The sequence below is a fragment of the Grampus griseus genome (genome assembly GCF_964374135.1).
Source record: "Grampus griseus genome assembly, chromosome: 11".
NCBI lineage: Eukaryota > Metazoa > Chordata > Mammalia > Artiodactyla > Delphinidae > Grampus > Grampus griseus.
Window position 1 is genome coordinate 50,732,691 of NC_139005.1, and position 22,283 is coordinate 50,754,973.

General features: G+C 38.2%; 1 protein-coding gene across 2 annotated transcripts in view; it reads left to right on the plus strand.

Annotated features, from left to right (window-relative positions):
- Positions 1 to 22,283, plus strand: part of SRGAP1 (SLIT-ROBO Rho GTPase activating protein 1) — a gene marked incomplete at its 3' end in the record, with an annotated part of 268,789 nt that overhangs the window by 173,385 nt on the left and 73,121 nt on the right. For both annotated transcript variants that reach the window (XM_082665120.1, XM_082665121.1), the window contains exons 5-7: positions 6,801 to 6,983; positions 7,458 to 7,586; positions 22,023 to 22,244. In XM_082665120.1, coding sequence (XP_082521246.1) covers positions 6,801 to 6,983; positions 7,458 to 7,586; positions 22,023 to 22,244 — 534 coding nt within the window. The remainder of the gene's footprint in view (positions 1 to 6,800; positions 6,984 to 7,457; positions 7,587 to 22,022; positions 22,245 to 22,283) is intronic.

Genomic DNA, 22,283 nt, shown 5'->3' on the forward strand with positions numbered 1-22,283 from the left:
GGATTTTTCCTTTTGATTAAAATTTATCTGCCATATACCCTGACACTGAAAAAAATCAGCCTCTTTAGCAACTGAGAAGTATATTTTATATATATGTATTTCCCCAAACAGTAAATACTTGTGATACTTAGTTGTTGAAATCATGGACTCATAGAATTTTAGAGTTGGAAAAGGCCTGAGCGATTACATGGTCCAGCCACGTCCTTTATAGGTGAGAATGCTCTGGGCCAGCAGGGTTAGACAGAGCCTTGCCACAAGGTCACAGTCAAGGCCTGGCAGACTGAGGGTTCACACTCTTGGATATTTAGGACCTGAAAGCTCCTTCCACTATCACAGGCTCTTGTAGGTTCTTGTTGAAGATGGAGAAGAAAAAAGTAAATCTCCAACAGAAAACAAAACATGAATGACAGTCCGGATGCTCTTTTCATATAGACTGCTAGATGCCATCCTATGTTATTTCCTCTGAGCATCATCAGATATTCTCCATTTCAGGGGATGTATTAAAATTCTCATGGAAAGAGGCCTTTTAGTTACATGATCAGTTTTTTCTATGGTCAAACCTGTAGTTTGTGCTTTTTCTTTCATTCCACAGTTTTCAAAGTGTTTGAGGTTCATAGTTTTATTTGATTGGTTCCCTAATTTTGGTCCTGTCAGGAGGCCTCATGTTGCCATCTCTAATAGATGAAAGTTACACTGCGGGTCAAAAAGACTGAGGTTACAGAACTGTTTTGCAGCAAAGCTAGGACCAAACTCCAGGTCTGTTGGATTTTATAGACCTACGAAATGCTGCTCTTTGTAATTACTCCTGAAACAAAACCTTTAACACCACGCTGAACAGAACAGAATTATTTTGGGGACTTTCATTAGCCTTACTTTCTCCCTTTGCGTATGTGTTCTCTGTTTTTCCCTTTGTTTTGTTTATTCTCTGTGTCTCTGTTGCCCTGTCATTTGGGTGGTTAGCAGCCAGCAGGGTCCGGAGTCCCAGACAATGCCTTTTGTTCAAAGCATTTGTTTGGATTATAAATATAATTCGATGATAAACTCATACTGTTTTACTGATTTCATTTCATGGAGCCACAACATACCTCAAGTTTTCTTTGATAAACTAGCTATAAAGACGGGATCTCATGCTACTTAATCGTTCATCTTGAACTATCTGCTCATTTCTAAAGTGCTTTGCTAAAATTCTTCCCATACACATAAATGGAAGTATCACTTCTTTCCTTTCCTTTATCTCTGTTGGAAATGATAGTCTTTCCAGTCATGGAGAAATCATTACCTATTATTAAAAGGAAATCTTTTGTGGTAATTTTTTCAAATAGCAATAGCTGACATTTACTGTGCACTTATTACATGTCAAGCTCTTTTTTCTGTGCTCTTTACATGTCATGACACATCTAACCCTTCCAACTACCCTATGCACGCAGTGAGTAAGAATGTTATGCCCATTTTACAGTGAAGAAATGAAGGCACAGAAAGGTTAAGTTGCTTGCTGAAGATCACACAGCAAGTGCAGAGGCAGGATTTGAGCCCAAGCAGTCTGTTCTGTGGGTCTAAGCCCTTAACTGCCAGTATACTACCTCTCAAAGTGAGTTCTTACTTTTCAAATATAATTAAGTTTTGTAAATTCTGCTTTCATTGACTTATAGTGAATCATACAAGCCTGGGGAAAGGAAGTGGGAAAGTTCATCATTGTAACAGTCCTATTGACCACTCATTACCTCGGGGATCAGCAGCTTTTCCAGCCCTGATGCCACAAATGAGAATAAAATATACTGATAAGTGTCCCTCACAGGCCTTAAGTGGGAGATGGGGCATTGGGGTGGGAACTGAGATCCATTGTGGGCATTGACTGAGTAGCATTCATGTTGTGGGTGGGATTCTCCTGTCTTTACATCTGTATATAAATAAAATATATCCCCCCTCCCACCCCAACTTTCTCTCCAGGTGAGCTCCCAGACTTAAATAGAAGCTGATTAAAAGGAAGCCTAGGAGTCTTCTCCACCTGACTTGCACTCAGCCTACCTACCCTGAAGTCCATGGGTGCTTCCCTCCCCACCTCCTATTTGTCTTCAGTAAGAGTAGGCCTGCCTTTGTGTCTTTACCGGGTAGGGACTGTGTCTTTCATCTCTAGCTTCAGAGCCTAGCACAGTGCCTGGCTTACAGATACTCAGTAGCTGTTTGGTGGATGAGTAAATGCAGATCACTATGCACTGCTCCCTGAAACCTGGGTAATTTTCCAGTAAATTACACTTAATTTTCCAGTAACTGTCAGCATACATCAAAAAGGGTGCTAATGATGAGATGAACATTGCAGAGAGGCTAGAAGCCTTCCTAAGTGTGACTTCAGGTGGTGTGTTTTATGAACATGTAGGTTTCTATGCCATCAACTCCTGGGTACTCATCACTGGTATATTAGATTAGTTTTTAAGAGGTTTTGGCTGTCCCGAGTTGTAATATGAAACAGCAGGAGAGGCCTCCGTCAGGTCTGCTTTTGCTGTACTCAGTTCTCCAGCTGCTTTGTCTTTGGGAGGCACTGGCCTGCACCTCTCTGCTTAGAGCCAGAACATGAAGCCAGTTAGTCTGGCCGCGGAGCCTGTGTACTCGCTTCTACATCATACCTTAGAAACTGTCAAGAAAGAGAACTGCCCACCCTGTTCCTGTGCTTCCCAGGCATTGCATCACTTAATCCCAATTTCACCTCAGAGGAACTGGGGCTCAGGAAAGTTAAGAAACTTGCCCAGCTGATACGCGTAGCACGAGAACTCAAATCCAGGTCTGCCTGGCTCTGTATTCATTGCCAAGGTTGGCTCAGTATACTAAAGGGCGGGAAAGCTCAAGGTTGCTGGTGTAAAGATCACAGCATGCAGTGTTATGATGCTGTCTGAAAAGCAGCTCCTGCCCACTGCCCCTATTTAAACTAAGCTCCAGGGACACAGCTTGGCTCAGCAGAGACTATAGTCTACACAGAGGCTGTGTGAGCCCCTGAAGGAGCTAAGCTTACAGCACAGCTCCTGGGGCTCAGCCTAGGGTGGCCCGGGAGCCCTGCCTTCCCCATGAACCTGAGAGCTTCGTGGGAATGGACTTCCAAGGTGGTGGTCCTACCCTGATGGTTTTGTTAATCTGGCACCGGCAGAAACTCGGTTACAGTTAGAGCCCTCTCCTGTATTGATTATAGAAAAGAGATCTTTCTCTTAGGTTGTTGGTATTTAAGGAGACCTAAAGAATGTAGTTTCTCAGGAGAGCTTTTTGTGATTGATGGATTTAGTAAAACAGCAGGCTGTGTGTGGAATTAGGAAATACTGTCACTAACATACTGCTTTTTACCAGCCCACCCGCCAACCACAACACCCTTTTTTTCTGAGATGCCATAAATCCCAGTGCTATACTATCCCAGTATTTCACAAATGATTTAGAAATGTTTGCCATCCCGTCAAACATGTCATGACACATCGGAAGGAGGGTATCCGCAGCAACCTTGTAAGGTGAGTAGAAGTGTTAAATGACTCTCCACACCTCGTAACTGGTAGATCCATTCCTGGAACCATGTCTTCTAACTTCTGAGCCAGAAGTCAAAAAGTAAAATTTATACACTTAATCGACTGATCTCCAACACATGGATGGTTTTCAGATACACCATGACTTCTTGACACTGAATATTGAAATTTACTATAGATACTTTAATTACTTTGATTTAAAGTACAAGAGTAGTGTCAGATCCATTATATAGGGTCTGTCAGTAAGAAATATACAGTTTCTGTCCAAAGTTTTTGTATAGGATTTCACATGAGGTGAGAGGTACATGAGGTCAAGAGAGATTGGTAAGGGCAGAGGATCTGAACAAAGTCCAGCTTAATATTCCCTTTATTCTGGAATCAATGATTTGCTAATACTCTGGCAATAGTCAAGTGTCACAAAGAAATCCATGATGTGGTCACTTTCTACTTGACTATATTCTTCTTGCAGTTGAAGACAGAGCAGGGATAAATTGAGCGTGTTCAATGGAGAATTATGCCTGAGGTTTTAGTAGAAAAGAACTCAAATAGGAAAATATGCTATTGGAGTACATTTAAATGGATATATACCTATCATGTCATTTGGTATGCAAAGGCTTGTGTTTGCATTAAGCTGATGGAGAAGCTGTTATTTTCTTTGCAGTATATATTCAAAAGCTTTCTTTTACTTCTCTGAAAAAGAGAGAACTGTCTCTTATTTTAAATACAAAACACATTTAACTTCTGTCAACAGCGTACATTTTAAATAATGCAGTTTGTACTGGCATTCATTGTCTGCAATTAGAGTTCTCAAGAAGCTTTTAGTTTTTTCTCTCCAACTTTTAAAATTCATTCATTGTAACTGTTGACATTTTGGAGAACAGTGGAAACCCTAAGTCAAATTGGAAAAACGGAACAAAGACATTACCTTTCTGGAAATTACTATTGAACCGGGTGGAGAATCCTCAGCTATTGTGCTGAAGCACATTGTGATGAAATATTTATACCCTCTTCTTGCTAGTGTTAGGTCAGACTCAAACGTTTTCCTTTTAACCCAGCCTACTTAACCAGAAACATCATGCTAGCAGCCAGCTCAGAATCCTTAGTGCCTAAAGCTTAGTTTGTGCAAATTACCTGCTTACAGTAGGCCTCAGCATCTTAGTAAAGCAAGAGTCAGGAGTTCAGGTCTTTTCTTCAGAATGTATTTAAAAGCAAGATTTCTCAGTTACCCAGGTCTGTCTGGGATGCCTTTTCATCCAACTATGACGGGAGGCACGTGTTCTCATTTCTTCCTTCCTGTCAACTAGCAAGAAGACAGCCGAGCATCTGTGTCTGTGTGTGTGTGTGCGCGTGTGTCTGTGAGTATGTGTGAGATTGGTTTTTTTCACCCTCTCATTTAAAGATGTAACTGGAACCAGGACCCAGACAGCCTGTGGGTTTGCTTCAGGCGGGGAATATAAACAGAGCCAAGCCTAGAAATGCCAGGTGTACAGTAGATTCATTGACCTCGTTGTTTGCCCAGCTGCACGGGGACTCCCATTTCATTCCCCAGCTGCTTCCTAATGCTGTCTTATTTTTCTTTCAAACTGGAGTAGCCAACCAAACCACACCCCCAGACAGATTTGATAATTACTAAGAAGAGACAACTTTGCAGTTACACACAGCTCACAGAAAGCCGCCATGACTTCGTAGTTTGGCCCGCACTTTGTTCTTGTTCAGCAGTGCCTTTGACGTAATTAGCTAGCTTATGATTTTAAGGAAAGGCATCATCAGATTTTATGAAAAGTAAAGCTCTTCATTAACCCTGTGTTTTACTCTTTAAAATAGTCATCTGAAGAGTGTGTATTAAGTTGAACCATAAGTGCTGATTTTCTACCTTTTTCATATAACCTACAAAAAACAGCAATTTGGTTCAACCTAAATAAATATATTTATTCCAGTGTTGCTTCCAGTCTTCAAACTATTTTAAAACTCATCTTTTGAAATGAGAAAAATCAAGTTCCTTACTTTAAAACATTACATCAATCTCTTTAACACAACTATTCTTTAGTTATAAAATTGGCTCTGAATAACAGTTATTTACAGATGAAATAAAATCCATTTTATGTGGAGGAGAATTTGACATAATTTTTGAGAATGTGCCGGTACTGATTACTTGGGTGCTGAGTTCTGGTACCTGAAGGAACCCTGAGACATCAGTTGGCATCGGAGTCATCACACCTTTAAATTTTTCTAAATTAAACAATATTTAATTGAGGATTGATTATATATTTACAATATATATGGAAAGGATACATTACAAAATTTCATCTCCTGTATATTCATAAATCTATCAAAATGCAAATTACCTGTATCATTTCTAGGAGAAGAAACAAGATACTCTATATATGAAGGGTTTTCAGCACAGCTTTATTTATAAAAAAGCAAGAAGTTGAAATATTCTAAAATGTTCAACAGTAGGGAATTAGTTAAGTAAGTTATAGCACAGTCATATAAAGAAATATTATACAGCCCTTAAAATTATGTTTTACAAGACTATTTTGTGGTATAGGAAAATGTTGATATTTTTAAGTGGAAAAGGACATAGGAGATTAAAAATTGTAAATATAGTGTAATCCAGATTTTTTAAAAGGAGAAATGATATGTGTCATTTTAAAATGAACGTGTGTGTGTGTGTATTTTCATAGGAAAAAGACTGGATAGCTGTATACCAAAATCTTATGCTTTTTATTTTCTACTTGCTTTATATTTTACTTTCTTTTTTGTATTGTGTTTTCTACATTGAACATAAAGTATTACTTTGTGCTCTTAAAAAGTGTTTTTTTTAACTACAACTATATATGAACCTTATATTTACATTTTGTATTTTGACAAGTACATTTTAAGCAATAAAGTCCCTTTAGTAAGGGCTATATATTTATTTGGAGTTTTTTATAATTCCAAGGTTTGACTAAAATTTATCCATGCATAAGGGTTTATTCTTCAAATTAATAATGCAGAGGAGATTTTAGAGAAACACTTTTAAGTTTGAGGGAACTTTTTAAGTACACTGAAAGCACACACAAGACTCTGTAAATCATTTTTTTCATCACAGCCTGTCCCTAAGTGCCTCTTCCTGGCAGGTGAATTTGCATATTTCTGTTTGCTTTATGTAGAAGGAATAGTATATACTTTATTTTACTAACAATCTGGCTCTCTGCCAGTTGAAAGGTGATATCTTTAACATATTATGTCATATAATGGTTTCCATTCACTTTCTAAGTTACAGACAGACATCTTTTAACAATGTGGGTCACATTTTCACAGGTGATGAAAACATACCATATGTATCATGCAGAGAGCATCAGCGCAGAGAGCAAGCTGAAAGAGGCTGAGAAACAAGAAGAGAAGCAAATTGGCAGATCCAGTGACCCAGTCTTTCATATCAGACTGGAAGAGAGACATCAGCGGCGAAGCTCTGTGAAGAAAATTGAAAAAATGAAGGAAAAAGTAAGTAAAAGACTGCAGAGCCTTTCTGTCCTCACTGGAGGTGACAAACCTAGGAACGCTGATGCAACAGCTGATAGACACACATTGTAAATTACTGTGAAGTGACATGCATTTCCTCCCACGGGAATGAAAAAATGTGTTAGAAACATAAAAATCATGTAGTAACAGCTGGACCTCATTTAGTGGTGAATGCCAAGTATCCAATACACAATGTAGAGAACTTTGAATATTAACAAAGAGATTTCATTGCAAATGGGCCTGGCGCCCGTATACGTTGTTGTTTTTCCTCATCGCTGGGTAATTTTCATTTATTTAATTCAGATTCGAAATGTACTTTTCTCAAAGGACTTCGAAGGTCATTTGTATATGTTGAATAAATTGTTTAGATGAATAGAAATTCATGTATGTTTCCCTGTCTTGTTTTAAAATGACTTTATTGATTTCCCCCAATGCCTGGATCTTCTTCATTTCCAGAGACAAGCAAAGTATTCGGAAAACAAGCTAAAGTCGATTAAGGCACGGAATGAGTATCTCCTAACCCTTGAAGCAACCAATGCCTCAGTTTTCAAGTATTATATTCATGATCTTTCAGATTTAATTGATGTAAGTACTTGAAGTTTTTATACTTTCCATACCAAGATGGAATTAGCAGTAATCTCATTTCCTTGATTCTAAAACACCATCATTTATTAAAACAATGTTGTTTTATGTAATTCTCAGGAAAAAAAAAACGCTGCCAATTAAACTACACAGAATACTAAGACACAATAAATTGTAAGATGCATGTGAAACACTGTGCATCCTAAAACCACTGAAAAACGAATTATGAAGTTCTGTGAAGCTGTGAGTATCTGGAAGACTCAGCTAGGAAGGGGGTCCAGGCATTTTCAAATGATGCAGTGGCACAGCCCTAACTGTGTTCATTGATTCGAAATATATTTATTGGACCCCTACTATTGTGAGATGCTGAGGCTCTGTGAAGCCATAGATAAACAGTCCTTACCCCGTGGAATTTAAAGTGGAAAAAAAAAATGTTAAGCAAATGACTACACAAATGATTGCTTTATGACAGTTGTGATAAATACTGTGAAGCAAAATAGGATACACAGAAACCACTTTTATTATCTAACTCTCTTTACTTTTATAGGATATGATATAAAAAAAGCACTAATCGGGCTCATTTAGAACACTCCAAGTGTATGTCTACTATTATATTTGTGCAGTGTTTACTGCCATTATTCCCCAACTTTGACCCTCAGCATCACTCATTCTTTCATTCAGAAATCATCCACTGAGTAGCCCAGTCATTGTGCTAATACTGTAGGATATAAATAAAACAGACAAAAATCCTGGGTCCAAAAACGCCAAGATCTGCAAATAGAAGATAAAAAGTGATGTGTCATAAGGAAAACACAGATGAAGTGTGAAGTTCAGAGAGTTATCTGCGGGAATTTTACTTGTATACTGCTTTGCAGTGATTGAATTCAACAGTTAGCCGATAATATAAGATTATTTTCTATGGCTTATAGTGTCTGTCATAATTTAGTCATATCGTAGGTTAAAACAACTATTTTTATGGTGCATTAAGTCTCAGATATTTAGCGATTATTTTAGAGCCACAGTCGGGGACTTTTACAAAAGAATTGCTAAGAATTGTTACAAAAGATTTTTTAGTTCATTTTTAGTTCATTAACACTCTGATGTGACTTTTTCCTTTTATTTAAGTGTAAAAACAATTTTATCTCATATAATATCATAATTTCTTTATACAAAACCAGTTAGTAATAAATAAAACCAGGGAAAACTTTTTTCTCTTTTCCTTTGTTACAAGTATTTCAACCAAGTAAGTAATCACTTAATTGTTTTAAATACAGAAGCTTTAAAAAAAATTTTTTTTTTTCTTCTAGCACTCTGATGAAATAAAAGGATTTTTTTTCTGCTAGATTGCTGCTAGTTTTCCTGAATAAAAATAAAAAATTTTATGACCCCTGCTTTCAAACTTAGATCTGTAAGGATTCTGCAAAATGAATGGAATGTAGAAGAACTAATTCTTGTAACAGCTCCGCTTGCTTTTTTTGTTTAGGGCTTATTTTAGTAGTGATTGGAGTACTTCACTAAACCCAAGCCCATTTAACAAGAGGATAGATAAGTCTCTGTATCTTGAAAAGTGCTTCTTTAATACGTACAAGGTACCAAGTACTATTCTTGATAATGGGGATCCAGCAATGAACAAAACAGAGTGCTCACCTGTATGGAGTTTATGTACTAGTTGGGGAGACAAGCCGTGAAAACATTTGCACATATATAATATATTATATGTATGTAATATATGCTTATATATTAAATATTTATATTTAATATGTATGTAAGTAGTAACTTATTGTTGTAGTAGTTAACAGTGCCATGAAGAAAAATAAAACAGAGCTCTGGGGGTGCTTCTGTTGATGGCATGTCAGAAAAGCCTGACGTTTGAGCAGAGAAGTGAGCTGCAGAGCTATATTTGCTAATGGGGAAGGAATCCCTCATATAGAAGGACTGGCAAGGCTCCAGGTATAGAGGCGGAGGTGAGTTTGGCAAGTTCAAGATGCTCCAGGATAGCAAGATGTCCCTCATATAGAAGCACTGGCAAGGCTCCAGGTACAGAGGTGGAGGTGTGTTTGGCAAGTTCAAGATGCTCGAGAATAGCAGAGGCCAGTATGGCTGGAGAGGAGCGAGCGAGGAAAAGGTTCTGGGAGAGAAGGAGGGGCAGAAGCCCAATCACTTAGGGGCCTTTGGACAGGGAAAAGGGGTTAGCTTTTGCTCTAAGTTTGGTGTGAAGCCAGTGAGGGGTTTGAAGCAAGGAAGTGACATCACGTGATTTACATTTTAAAGACTTACTCTGGCATCGGGGTGGAAAATAGACTGAGGTAGGTGAGGAGGACAAGTGTGAAAAAAGCGAGCTATATCTAGGGTCTTTTGCAATTGTCCAGGCCAGAGATGATGCTGGCTTGGACTGGCGTGGTAGCAATAGACCTGTGAGAAGTGGTTGAATTCAAAATATATTGAAAATAAAGCTAAAAGAAAACTGGGGTGGTGGGTTTAAAAAAAAAAAGGATAAAAGTGACTCCTAGGGCTTCCCTGGTGGCGCAGTGGTTGAGAGTCTGCCTGCCGATGCAGGGGACACGGGTTCGTGCCCCAGTGCGGGAATATCCCACATGCCGCGGAGCGGCTGGGCCCATGAGCCATGGCCGCTGAGCCTGCGCGTCCGGAGCCTGTGCTCCGCAACGGGAGAGGCCACAACAGTGAGAGGCCCGCGAACCGCAAAAAAAAAAAAAAAAGTGACTCCTAGGCGCAGGTCTTGAATAACTAGGTTAATGATGTACACTTTACTGAGATAGGGACCCTGAAGAGGAGCAATAGTTCTGTTACACGTAGTAAGGTTGAGATACCTGTGGGGCACCTGTGTGGAGATGTACAGTAGCGTCCTTGGTACCGTTAGTATATATATATATAGGACAAGAAGAGCATGTCAGGATTATGTGAGTCACCATCATGGTTGTGGATATTTATTGAACTCTTACCATGTGACAGGCACCTAGGTTTCTAAGCATAATTTCATCTAATCATCATAACCTTGTGAGGTAAATACTGTTTTCTCTATTTTATAGATTAAAAGAACTGACGGAGGCTTAGCTAGCTGGGTAACTTGCCAAACATTACACAACTGTTACGTTAGGTTTCAAACTCAGACATTTTAACCTCCAGATCAAAATAATTCTGATATAAATAAATAGTTAAATATGCCAAGTATTTTCAATTTTATTTTTAGAAAGCTGAATTTTTTAAAGATCAGCCTTAAATTTAAAATGTAGATTCAGCGACGGCCGCAGCTGCAGCGGGACAGCCCGCCAGCGGCTCGGGGCGCGTGCGCCAGGAACCTCGCGGGGCGGGCGGGCGCGGCACCCCCTGCCTGGGTGCCAGCGCCCCGGGGAGGCGGCCCGCGCGCGACGGGACCAGCAGCATGAGCAGCGGCTACAGCAGCCTGGAGGAAGACGCCGAGGACTTCTTCACCGCCAGGACCTCCTTCTTCAGGAGAGCACCCCAGGGCAAGCCCCGCGCGGGCCAGCAAGCTTCCAAAAGTAGAAATGGACTAAAAATTGTTGGATTTCCCTGGTGGCGCAGTGGTTAAGAATCCACCTGCCAATGCAGGGGACACAGGTTCGAGCCCTGGTACGGGAAGATCCCACATGCCGCGGAGCAACTTAAGCCTGTGCGCCACAACTACTGAGCCTGCACTCTAGAGCCCGTGAACCACAGCTACTGAGCCTGCATGCCACAACTACTGAAGCCCGTGCGCCTAGAGCCCGTGCTCTGCAGGAAGAGAAGCCACTGCAATGAGAAGCCTGCGCACCGCAGTGAAAGAGTAGCCCCCGCTGGCAGCAACTAGAGAAAGTCCACCCATAGCAATGAAGACCCAACGCAGCCAAAAATAAATAAATAAAATAAAATGTAAACAATTCTCAAATGATACAACTTAAATATGAATTTTAAAAGAACTGTTATACAATTCTAAAAGGATACAACTTAAATATGAATTTTAAAAGAAATGTTATGAAATTGGTATGTTGTCATATTCAAAAGAAATTGAGTACTCTTTTAGTGAAAAGCATGCTTCAAGTTCGTTGACCCACTTTCAAGGCAATCAGAATGTGAATATGTACATTCTAAAATGGCTGCTTATTTTGTAGGAATCCAACTTACATATACGGGGGTGATCTTAAAAACGATTAAGCTTGACCCTTCATGATGAAAAAGAAACGGATTATTATGCAAAGGCACCTAGAATCCTTTATGCTCCCGTGTGAGCCTATTTAGCAAAATACCTTTTATACTGAGCTAATAATTATTAGAAGGTATAATAATTATTATACCTCTAGTGAGAAAAAGTTAAGACAACATTTTTAATGCTGTCTTAAGACACTTAATACAGCATCAAAAACATTTTATATGTGAAATGACATGGAAGATACTAAATGTATCTTGATTAAATCAAAGCATTATAAATAGTCAAAGAATTCAAGTTGAGACCTTTTTTATACAAACCTCCAGTTTCTCTTGGCTTCTACTCAAGTCAGTATCTGTCGCCTTTCTTAAAATTTTTCTATCATACATGATGATGAATGGATCTATTGATATAAAAAAGTCATATAAATTTTCCATAGAATTTGTTTTAAAACTAGTCTTATTATAGAAGCACTACATTTACATTGTAGAAATCTAGAAAATACTACAAACGAAAATAAAATGATCACATTCTTACCACCTGAGATCGTCACTGTTAAAATGTAGACTTTTTCTGTGTCCACACACACATTTTTAGACCAGAGAGTATGAAATCACATTTTACATATAGCTTTTCAACTCCCTTTTTTCAGTCGTTCATCTCCCATCCTTCCATTTCAGAAAAATTTTACCTCGTCTAATAACTGCTACATTCCCATTTGCGAACCCCCCTCCCCAAAATGTTTCTCAGCTGGTATGTCTAGACTAGATCCAATTTAGATCACATGTTGGATCTGTGTGATGTGTCCCTTTAGTCTTTTTTTATCCAGCCAAGTCCCTTGTTAAAGAGACAGTTGTTGAGGAGACAGGAGTTCCTGAGAAAATCTCAGCTTCTCAATTTGTCTGATAATTTGTTGTGTTTTTATTTAGCCCATTTCTCCATCCCTTATACTTCCTACAAAGCAAACACTACATAAAGGCTTTATGGATTCAAGTTAAGCACTTTGCAATGGAATACACCATGGGTGGTATTGCTGTGTCTTATGTAGGTATGTAACAACGTATGTTTGGCCCACTGATAGTGTTACTGAAATTGATCACTAGCGTATGGTGATATAGCTCTGATTCCTTCATCATATATAGTTAAGGTTTTTCCCTTGCAACAAACTATGGATATTCTAAAACCTCTTGAATTTGGATTTTATTAAATTGAAAATCTACTAATTTGGAACTCAGCAACATCTGGGCGATAATTTACTTTTGGTCAGCAAAATGCCTTCTTAGAGTACAAATTAATAATGTAAATTAAACAGGAATGATAATTTAAGAAAATATTTTCAGGCACTTCAGAGTATAAATTTACATATATATCACTGACACCCTATTTAATGGAATCCTCTTTTGTTAACGACTACAGGTCTAAAAACTAATACTGCAACAATTTGATAGATTAGTTCAAGTCTTTCCTGTAGATTTGGAGGTGATCTAATGTTTTTTTTTATTTAATAATTCCAATTTTATCTGTTTTAGATAAACTTCACCTTTACCTATCAATGTTAGTTTGGATACTCCAGATACTGAGTTATCTTTAGGGAGAATGGAGGGGGTTGCAATTGGCGGGGTTAGAGGACTTATGAAATACCTGTAATATTTTATTTATTTAAAAGTATGCAGTTGTCCCTCGTATCCACAGGTAATTGGTTCCAGGAGCATCCTTCAAAATCCAAGGATGCTTAAGTCCTTTAAAGTCAGTCGGTCCTTCATATTCATGGATGTGGAACCTGTGGATATGGAGGGCCGACTGTATATATTTTGCACCTATCTGTAAGTTTGGCATGTTTTATATTTAGAAACGGAAAACGCAGGGAGTTATAAAAAATGATTAAAACCATGCCTTAGATATTTTAATCTAAAGTATACCAATGTACTTGAACTTGCTAATCTTTAAATTATTATTTATCTTTTTGTACAGAATTTTGAATAGTCAGTCTTCCTATGTACAACCACACCCACTGTGTATTATCTATGATTTCTACTTTAAAATTTTTTTTAACACACAAGAAAAAATATTTTAGATATATACAGTGTTTTCACAGTCTTGCACAGTTGGCAATTGTGCCTAATTTGATAACAATTTTGTTTACTCTTAAATCTTCCAACAGCTCCTTTCTCAATTATTTTATCAGTTTATTTAATATTTATTTAAATTATAATAAATATAAATGGCACAGATATTATACAATCAGCTCTTTTTATATATAAATTTATTTTATTTATTTTTGGTTGTGTTGGGTCTTCGTTGCTATGGGTGGACTTTCTCTAGTTGCGGTGAGCAGGGGCTACCCTTTGTTGCAGTGCGCGGGCTTCTCATTGCGGAGGCTTCTCTTGTTGCAGAGCACAGGCTCTAGGCACATGGGTTTCAGTAGTTGTGGCACGTGGGCTCAGTAGTTGTGGCTCACGGGCTCTACAGCGCAGGCTCAGTAGTTGTGGTGCATGGGCTTATTTGCTCCACGGCATGTGGGATCTTCCCAGACCAGGTCTCAAACCCGTGTCTCCTGCATTGGCAGGCGGATCCTTAACCACTGAGCCACCAGGCAAGTCCCTGTACAATCAACTCTTGAAAGCATACAGACTAATTGTTTGAGCAGAAATGTACAGGAGTATTAGAGAGGGCCTATTAACTGTGTATATTCACAGTGGCATTGGTCACTATGCTTTAGAGCAGGAGTTGACAAACTTCCTCTGTAAAAGGCCAGGTAGTAAATATTCTAGGCTTTGTGAGCCTTATAGTGCAGGAGTAGCCATAGTAAGTAAGCAAATGGATATGGTTATGTGGCAGTCAAACTTCATTTATCATATCAGGCCATGGGTTGGATTTTGTTCACAGGCTGCATAGTTGGCCAACCTCTGCTTTATAAAATGAACTGAGTATTAGTTAATCCAGAGTGTCGCTCAAGCAGAAGATTGTTGAGATGGCTTTTCCTCTGTCTCTGAAGAAAGTTTTAAGTAAATTTTAGTTTGTAGAGTAACAGTCTCTTACTTTGGAATCAGGTGGGAAGTGAACAGAGTTAATTTCACAGTGAGGTTTTTATTATGTCATTCTAAAAAATTAATATGAATTGCAAGTATTGGCCAAAGGAAATTTAATTGGTTTGGGAGAATAAAGGCATAATTATAGGGTAAAATAGATTGTAGTTTTGTAAATAATAGATTTTGTATCTGTTATCATTAAATATTCCCAACATTAAGTGCAGAAGAGACTATAACTATTATTCTGTAAAAATTAGGATGTATTACAACAAGAAGAAAAATCATACAGGCAACAAATATATTTGTGATTGAATGCTGAAATTTTCAAGTGATTATGATTTGCTAAGAAAAAAGAGTTGGGGAGAGTACAAGTCTTAATGCTAGGAATCTCTGATCTATAATCATATTCACTAGTCTGTATATCTGAAATTCTTAAACCAACTGGTTTTAAGATTGCAGAACTGGTAATATAACCTCTTTCAGTCCAGTTCCACACCTACCCACCCTCAAAAGGTAGTCAGAGAAACAAAATCCTCAACAGTAAGATTCTATTAGTGCTTTGTCCCTGAGCACCTGCCCCATAATAATAAAGTATCTGTCATCCTTACAGTACAGTTTCACAGTCTCCAATTACTCCCTGTAAACGTTTGCAGGTCACTTTGAAGCTTGAAGGATAAATCTTTGTTACTATTATGGAATATTGCCATAAAAAATCCCCTGTTCCAGCTAATTTTCTTGGTAGAGATTTCTGTCATGTGTTTTATTAGCCATTTCTACAGAATAAGATTGAAGTTAGGTTACATTGTATACCGCATGCCATGTTTTTTATCACTTCTAAATAATCAGCTATCCTTTTGTCTCTAGGGACATATTTTTATTTGAAAAGCATTTTATTCAGAGTTCAGATTTTTCTTAATTAGTTTGACTTTTCCCCCACTACATAATAGTATTAAAATTTATCCACGAAAACCTGCCGAATTTTAATATTGTAGTCTCCATTAGGCCTGAACTCTTATCAGGAAGATTATAAAGAGGTGATGTTAGATGGGTTAGGACAGTGTAGTTATCATGTAAACTGATGTATGCGTGTTTTTATCCCTGCATGGAAGAAAGGGTATTTAAAAACTGAAATGAGTTGGTTGACCAAAGTGGATGGCTTTAAACATTCCTTCCAATGGAGATGCTGTGGGCCTTTGTTAAAGAAACTGCATCCACCTGCCGTATAGGCTGCACTTTCTCAGGCTCCAGTGCTTGCTTTTCCATCTTGGCTGTACCTTTGAATGTTGTGAAAGTTGCCTAAGGCGTGATCCTTTGTGTTTCTTTTTCTCTTGGTCCCTTGCCTTAAATACTCTCTGATGGTTCCTAGATTTTTTTTCACCAGCCTTAATCATATTCCTGGGTTTCAGATTTGCATATCCACTGCCTCCTGGACATCTCTGACCAGATGTCTGTAGACACCTTGAACATTTGCCCCTACTGTCATCATCATCCTTCACACATGTAACAACTTTTTCTTATCCATTGTTTACATCTCAGAAAATGGTACCACTTTCCACCCAGTGGCCCAAGCCAAAAACCCAGTTCTCTCATTCCCCACGTATAAACGCATCAGCATATCTTACCATCTCTACGTCCAAAATATCCCAAACCTTGGTATTTCTCACTACTTGCACTCTCAGTCTCTGAGACAAAGCCTCTTCATCTCTTGCCTGCACTTAGGAAGCAACAGCTTCCTAAGATGTCCAACTGAGCACTAAGACCTTCCAATCAATAATTCATTCTCTTCCCAAGCAACCAAAGTATTAAAAAAGATAAATCAGACCTGTAATCCCTATTTAAAACTCTCCATTAGAATAAAATCCAAACTATTCACTAAGACGCTATGTGAACTGGCACCCACCTGCCACTCAGTGTCATCTCCTGCAACTTTCCCCTTAGTCACCATGCTTCAGGTACACAGGCCTTTCTCTTACCCAGACCCACTAAGCTTTTTCTTGCCTGGGGCCTTTCTCGTTTTTGTCTAGAGCACTCTTTCTTCCAGAGCTTTACAATACTCCTCCTTTACATTCATGTGACACCCGGCTGTCCTATATAAAAGAGCAATGCCCTTCCCCCAGCACTCCGTGTACCTCTGACTCTTTTCTCCATAGCATGTATCACCTGACCTGTATTAATTGAGGCTTGGTTTATTGTTCTCTCTCCTCTCTTGTGATTTGATTCAGGGTAGTTACAGAGATTTGGCCTGGGAAAAAAATGAGTCCAGTAGCAGCTCCTCTGAAGGAAATAATTGCCCCTGTGGGTGGGAGCTGTATTAGGCAACAAAAGATTATTCAGCCTACTCATTGGCTCAGGCTATGCAACCTCTGTTCTCCTTCTCCTGTTTCCTACTTTGTATCCATTGGTATCACACCGATGTACCATTTTGACCTTTTCCATGCTAAAGAGAAACTCAAAACAAGTTTGGCTAAATGCTCAGCTGCAGTTAAAGTAGCAGCAAAAATTAAATTGTCAGCTAGGGACCATCAGGAGCCCAGAGGTGAAAGCAGGTGTGTAAAAGTTGCCTGTAATTTAGACATACAGTTCAGTTCCACAAGATGCCTCTGTCTCACAAAATGTGTTTGCGGTATCTTGCCTGAGGTACTGAATAGCTAGAGAAGAAATTAGTGAAGGACAAAGATACTTACACAGGAGAAATCAACTTTCTTCTTGACATCTACTGTAAAAGCTCTGAGAGTGTCTATTTCTGGTCTTTGAAAGCTACCCATGGTCATGTGAAAGCTGTATTTTGCAGTTCAGTTTGCTTGGGTTGCACTATTTTTCAGAAAGACCGAAAAGAAGGGGCAGACTGAGTCTTTACACAATATCCATGGTTCTGGAATGGTCAAAGCCAAACTTATTAAAAGCCAGGGATAGGACCCACAAGAAAAGATCATGGAAGCTTCTCAGACAGAGGCAGGAGTGATGAAGTTAAGACCGAATACTTCAGGATTTCTTCCCTCTCCGTTCTCATGACAACCACTTAATTCTGGAGTGACATACAGGCTTGGGGCTGCCCTCCAGCCACTTCCTGGGCTGCCCTGCAAATGACATTGGCTGTTACTGTTCTGGAAGCATGTATGTAGGACTTGTTTTCCATTATGGTAATCCCATCTAGGCCCAAACTTCTACCCCACTAGGGCTTCTCATGTCATGGAGTTTATTTCAAAAAAAAAAAAAGTTGTCTCCCGGAACAGCTATGATCCAGTTATACCTGACATCCTGACATTATACCCACCAAGTATACTTGAACCAATCTCTCAGCCTTTGGGACAAGAAAAAGTATTTGTCACTGGCCTCAGTACCTAGATTTCATCTTCATTTTTTTTATGCTATTTGTAACACTTTTGCCTAAGGAAATTAGCCTTACTGTGGTGCTACAGACTAATGCCTAGTGGAATCTATCTTGGCAGCTCTTAGGATATTAAAAAAAAAATACAGCCTTCGACTTCTAACAGTCTTTCCTTCCGCAGCTTTAATCCATAATTTAATATATCCATTCAGAGTTTTTCATCCATCAGAACAACACTATTTTGTTTTCATGAAATATTTTATTGGTTTCTTATGTATTTTCATCATTAAATGCACTTGGGCACTTGGGTTATAATTCAACTCTTTGTGTAGAAGCTGGCTCTTCGTGTTGTCATTAATAATTCATAAGCTCCGTAGAATTACTTTAGGCCTTTTAACCAAGTATCTTGAATCCTAACATATCCAGTGTCATTTTAGCTTCCAGTTTAGAAAAAAAAAATGGCTGTGACAGGTCTTGCTGTCTCAGGAGACCTTGAAAAAGAATTTTATTGCTGTTTCTTGTTTCTTTTAAAATTCTGGATGGTTAAAAAGCCTACAGTGTAGAAAAAGCTGCATATCACAAGTAACAAAATCATGCCAGTTACATGACCTCACAGACTGGAAAGTATTGGTAGAGGTCAGAGAAGGAAATTTTCCATCAAAGCTCATCACAGAAACCTACTAAGTTCTCAAAGTCCAGAAGACACCCAGGGAAGGCCCCTGGGTTGATTATGAAGCCACATGCATGCTTCTCCCCAAATTATTAGGAAACAACAGTGAAATAAGGGGTGTCTTACTGGGACCAGACTCACCAACTTTGTGTGGCTGAACTGCGTGTGGAAACATGCACTGGTACTTTTGAAATCTTGACATTTATTCCCCAAAGAAGCCACACTTAGAAATTTGAGGAGTGAACTAAGTCTGGAAGTAATGAAAATTTGGTATGTATTTTTCAGAGCTGTAATTCAAGTGGATAGTTGGGGTTGAATTTCTTTCTTTTTCTTCCTCTTTTTCCTTCATTCTTCTTCTCTTTTTTCCTTTCTCTTTTAAGTTGAAAAGAGACTTGGTTTTTGTTGGGGGGAAGAAAAGGCTTTTCTCTGGGTTGTTTCCTCTCAATATCAATTTTCTATTAAGTCCCATTGGGATCAGTACTCATAAAGTAAAGGAGCTTGTGTGATCTGCTTCATTATAATCAAGTTGAATCTGCCTTCTTTCAGAATAGTAGGGTGTTTTGAAGCACTGGTACATCTCAAAGAAATGAGGCCATTTCCTTCACAAATTTACGTTTTCATACGATGAGGTGTTACTGAAAGAATAATTTTTCAGTTCCTCTGAGGTGTATAAAGCTGCTACACAGAACCATTATGGATTTTGAGGAGTAAGAGGAATAAAAGAGGACTTTGCTCATCTGAGGCTAGAATTTTTTAATTAACTGAAAATCAGTCTCTGTATTTGAGTGCAGCTGATTCCGCTGGAAATGTATTAACGCGGAGACTGCTGCATCTCGCAACTATGTTTTGCTCATATTTGTAATTGTGATGTGGCAGCTACTGTCTGCTTTTTTAAATCAAGTAATCTTTAATCAAGTCGATTCTCTGGCCTGTTTGGAGAAATGGCACCCCTAAAGGACAGGGTTCAAGACCCTTTTACCTGATTGTTTCAGTGCAGTGCTTCTCAAACTTCAGCGTGTATATGAATCAACATGCGTTATTTCTTTTTTAACTTCAGATTCTGATTCAGTGGGTCAGGGGTGGGGCCCAGGAGTCTGCATTTGCTGCTGGTCCACAGACCACACTTTGAAAACCAAGATTTTATAATATGTTTCTGTAAAAATCCCAAATTTAAGCATTATGAAATTGGAGGGTGAGGGTGGAATTAAATGTGTTAGCATTTCTAAGGACAGGTCAGTGATTAAATCTGTACCTTCATAAAACATAAGACAAGTTGTGTCCTTTGCACCCTTCTACTACTCTTTTAGTAGCAAACTGACGAACAACTTATACTTGAATTCCTTGAGAATGGAGATTATATTTTACTGTGTTCCAGTTTTCATATTCCTGGAGCCTAGCAAATGCCCAGGCATCTGTAGATGGCCAGTTAGTGAGCTGAGTTGTATTGAATCAAATTGAATTGATTGAACTTCATTAGAACAATATAGGGATGACCTGATTTTGTACCTTTAAAACCACTTGTTTTCTCTTTAAGAGATTTATATTGCTTTTATGTACAAATGTAAAATTCTGTCAGTAATTTATAACTGACTAGTATCCAGAGTTACATTGTTTTTAAAATTATATTCTCTTAAATTGCAATATGAATAAATAAATACAAATTAAAGATAGTGAAGATCGAAGCCCAAAGCCCTTGTATTCCTAGGAATACTAAACAAAATTCTGTCTCTGATAAAAGGACTTTGGCCAGTCATTTCTTATTGAAAAATTTTATTCTAGAGATAAGACAGAAGGCATGACTGGGCTATTTTGGCAGAGTCAAACCTGTTTTTCCCATTTCAGAAAGAGTACAGATTATTGTTGTCTTCAGTAAATTATACAAACATCAAAATACTACAGTTAGTATGTTTGCATCCCAGAAGGATTTCAGTAGATCACTGTGTCAATCTCAGTATGCATGAACAAACTTGAAAGCTATTTTTTCATTATTTCTTTTCTGTATTTGATTTTGCTTCTTTTATTTTTTAATAGCTTTATTGAGATATTATTCACATACCATACATTTAACCCATTAAAAATCCACAGTTGGCTTTTATTATATCCACAGTGTTGTGTATATGTTGCCACAATCCATTTTAGAACATTTTCATTACTCCGAAAAGTCCTGCACCCCTTAGCCATCACTTCCTAATTCCTTCATCCCGCAGCCCTAGGTAACCACTAATCTACCTTCTCTCTCTATAAATTTGCCTATTCTGGATATTCATATCAATGGAGTCATACAAAGTGTGGCTGACCCATGTTGTAGCATGTATCAGTACTTCATTCCTTTTTATGGCTGAAAATGTTTTGTTCATTCATTTATTGATGGACACTTAGTTTCCACTTTTCAGCTATTAATAATACTGCCAGAAACATTCATGTACAAGTTTTATCTCTTTTTTATATAGTCCTAGGAATGGAATTGCCAAGTCATATGTTTTATCTCTTTTTTTATATATTCCTAGGAATGGAATTGCCAAGTCATATGTTTTATCTCTTTTTTTATATATTCCTAGGAATGGAATTGCCAAGTCATATGTTTTATCTCTTTTTTTATATATTTCTAGGAATGGAATTGCCAAATCATATGTTTAACCTTTGAAAAACTGCCAGGCTCTTTTCCAAAGTGACTGCAACATTTTACATTCCCATCTGCAGTGTATGAGGGTTCCAGTTTCTCCACATCCTCCCCAATCCTTGTTATTTCCTGTCTTTTTTATTTTAACCATCCTAGTGGTATCACATGTGGTTTTGATTTGCATTTCCCTGATGACAAATGATGTTGAGCATCTTTTCATATGCTTTCGACAATTTGTATATGTATTTTTTAAGAAATACCTAACAGATCCATTGCCCATTTTTTTAATTGGGCTATATGTCTATTTATTATTGAGTTGTCAGAGTTCTTTATATATTCTAGATACAAATTCCTTATCAGATAACATGATTTGCAAAATATTTTTCCCGTGATGTGGGTTATCTTTTTACTTGATAGTGCCCTTTGAAGCACAAAAGTCTTCAAATTCGATGAAACCCAATTTATTTTTTCTTTTGTTGCTTGTGCTTTGGATACTATATCCAAAAAACCAATGCCTAATGCAAGGTAATGAAGGTTTGCTCCTAAGAATTTTATGGTTCTAGCTGTCACATTTAAGTTGTGATCCATTTTGAGTTCATTTTTATATGTGGTGTTCTCTTACTTTTTAAGTGCTGTGATCTTGGCTACCATGCAAGTCTAAACAGAGCCCTGAGAACATATCTCTCTGCGGAGTATAACCTTGAAACCTCCAGACACGAAGGCTTAGACATTATTGAGAATGCAGTTGACAACTTGGAGCCCAGGAGTGACAAGCAGAGATTCATGGAGATGTACCCTGCTGCGTTCTGTCCACCAATGAAGTTTGAGTTTCAGTCTCACATGGGTGATGAGGTCAGTAATTGATTATCTTAAAACTAATGCATTGTCTCT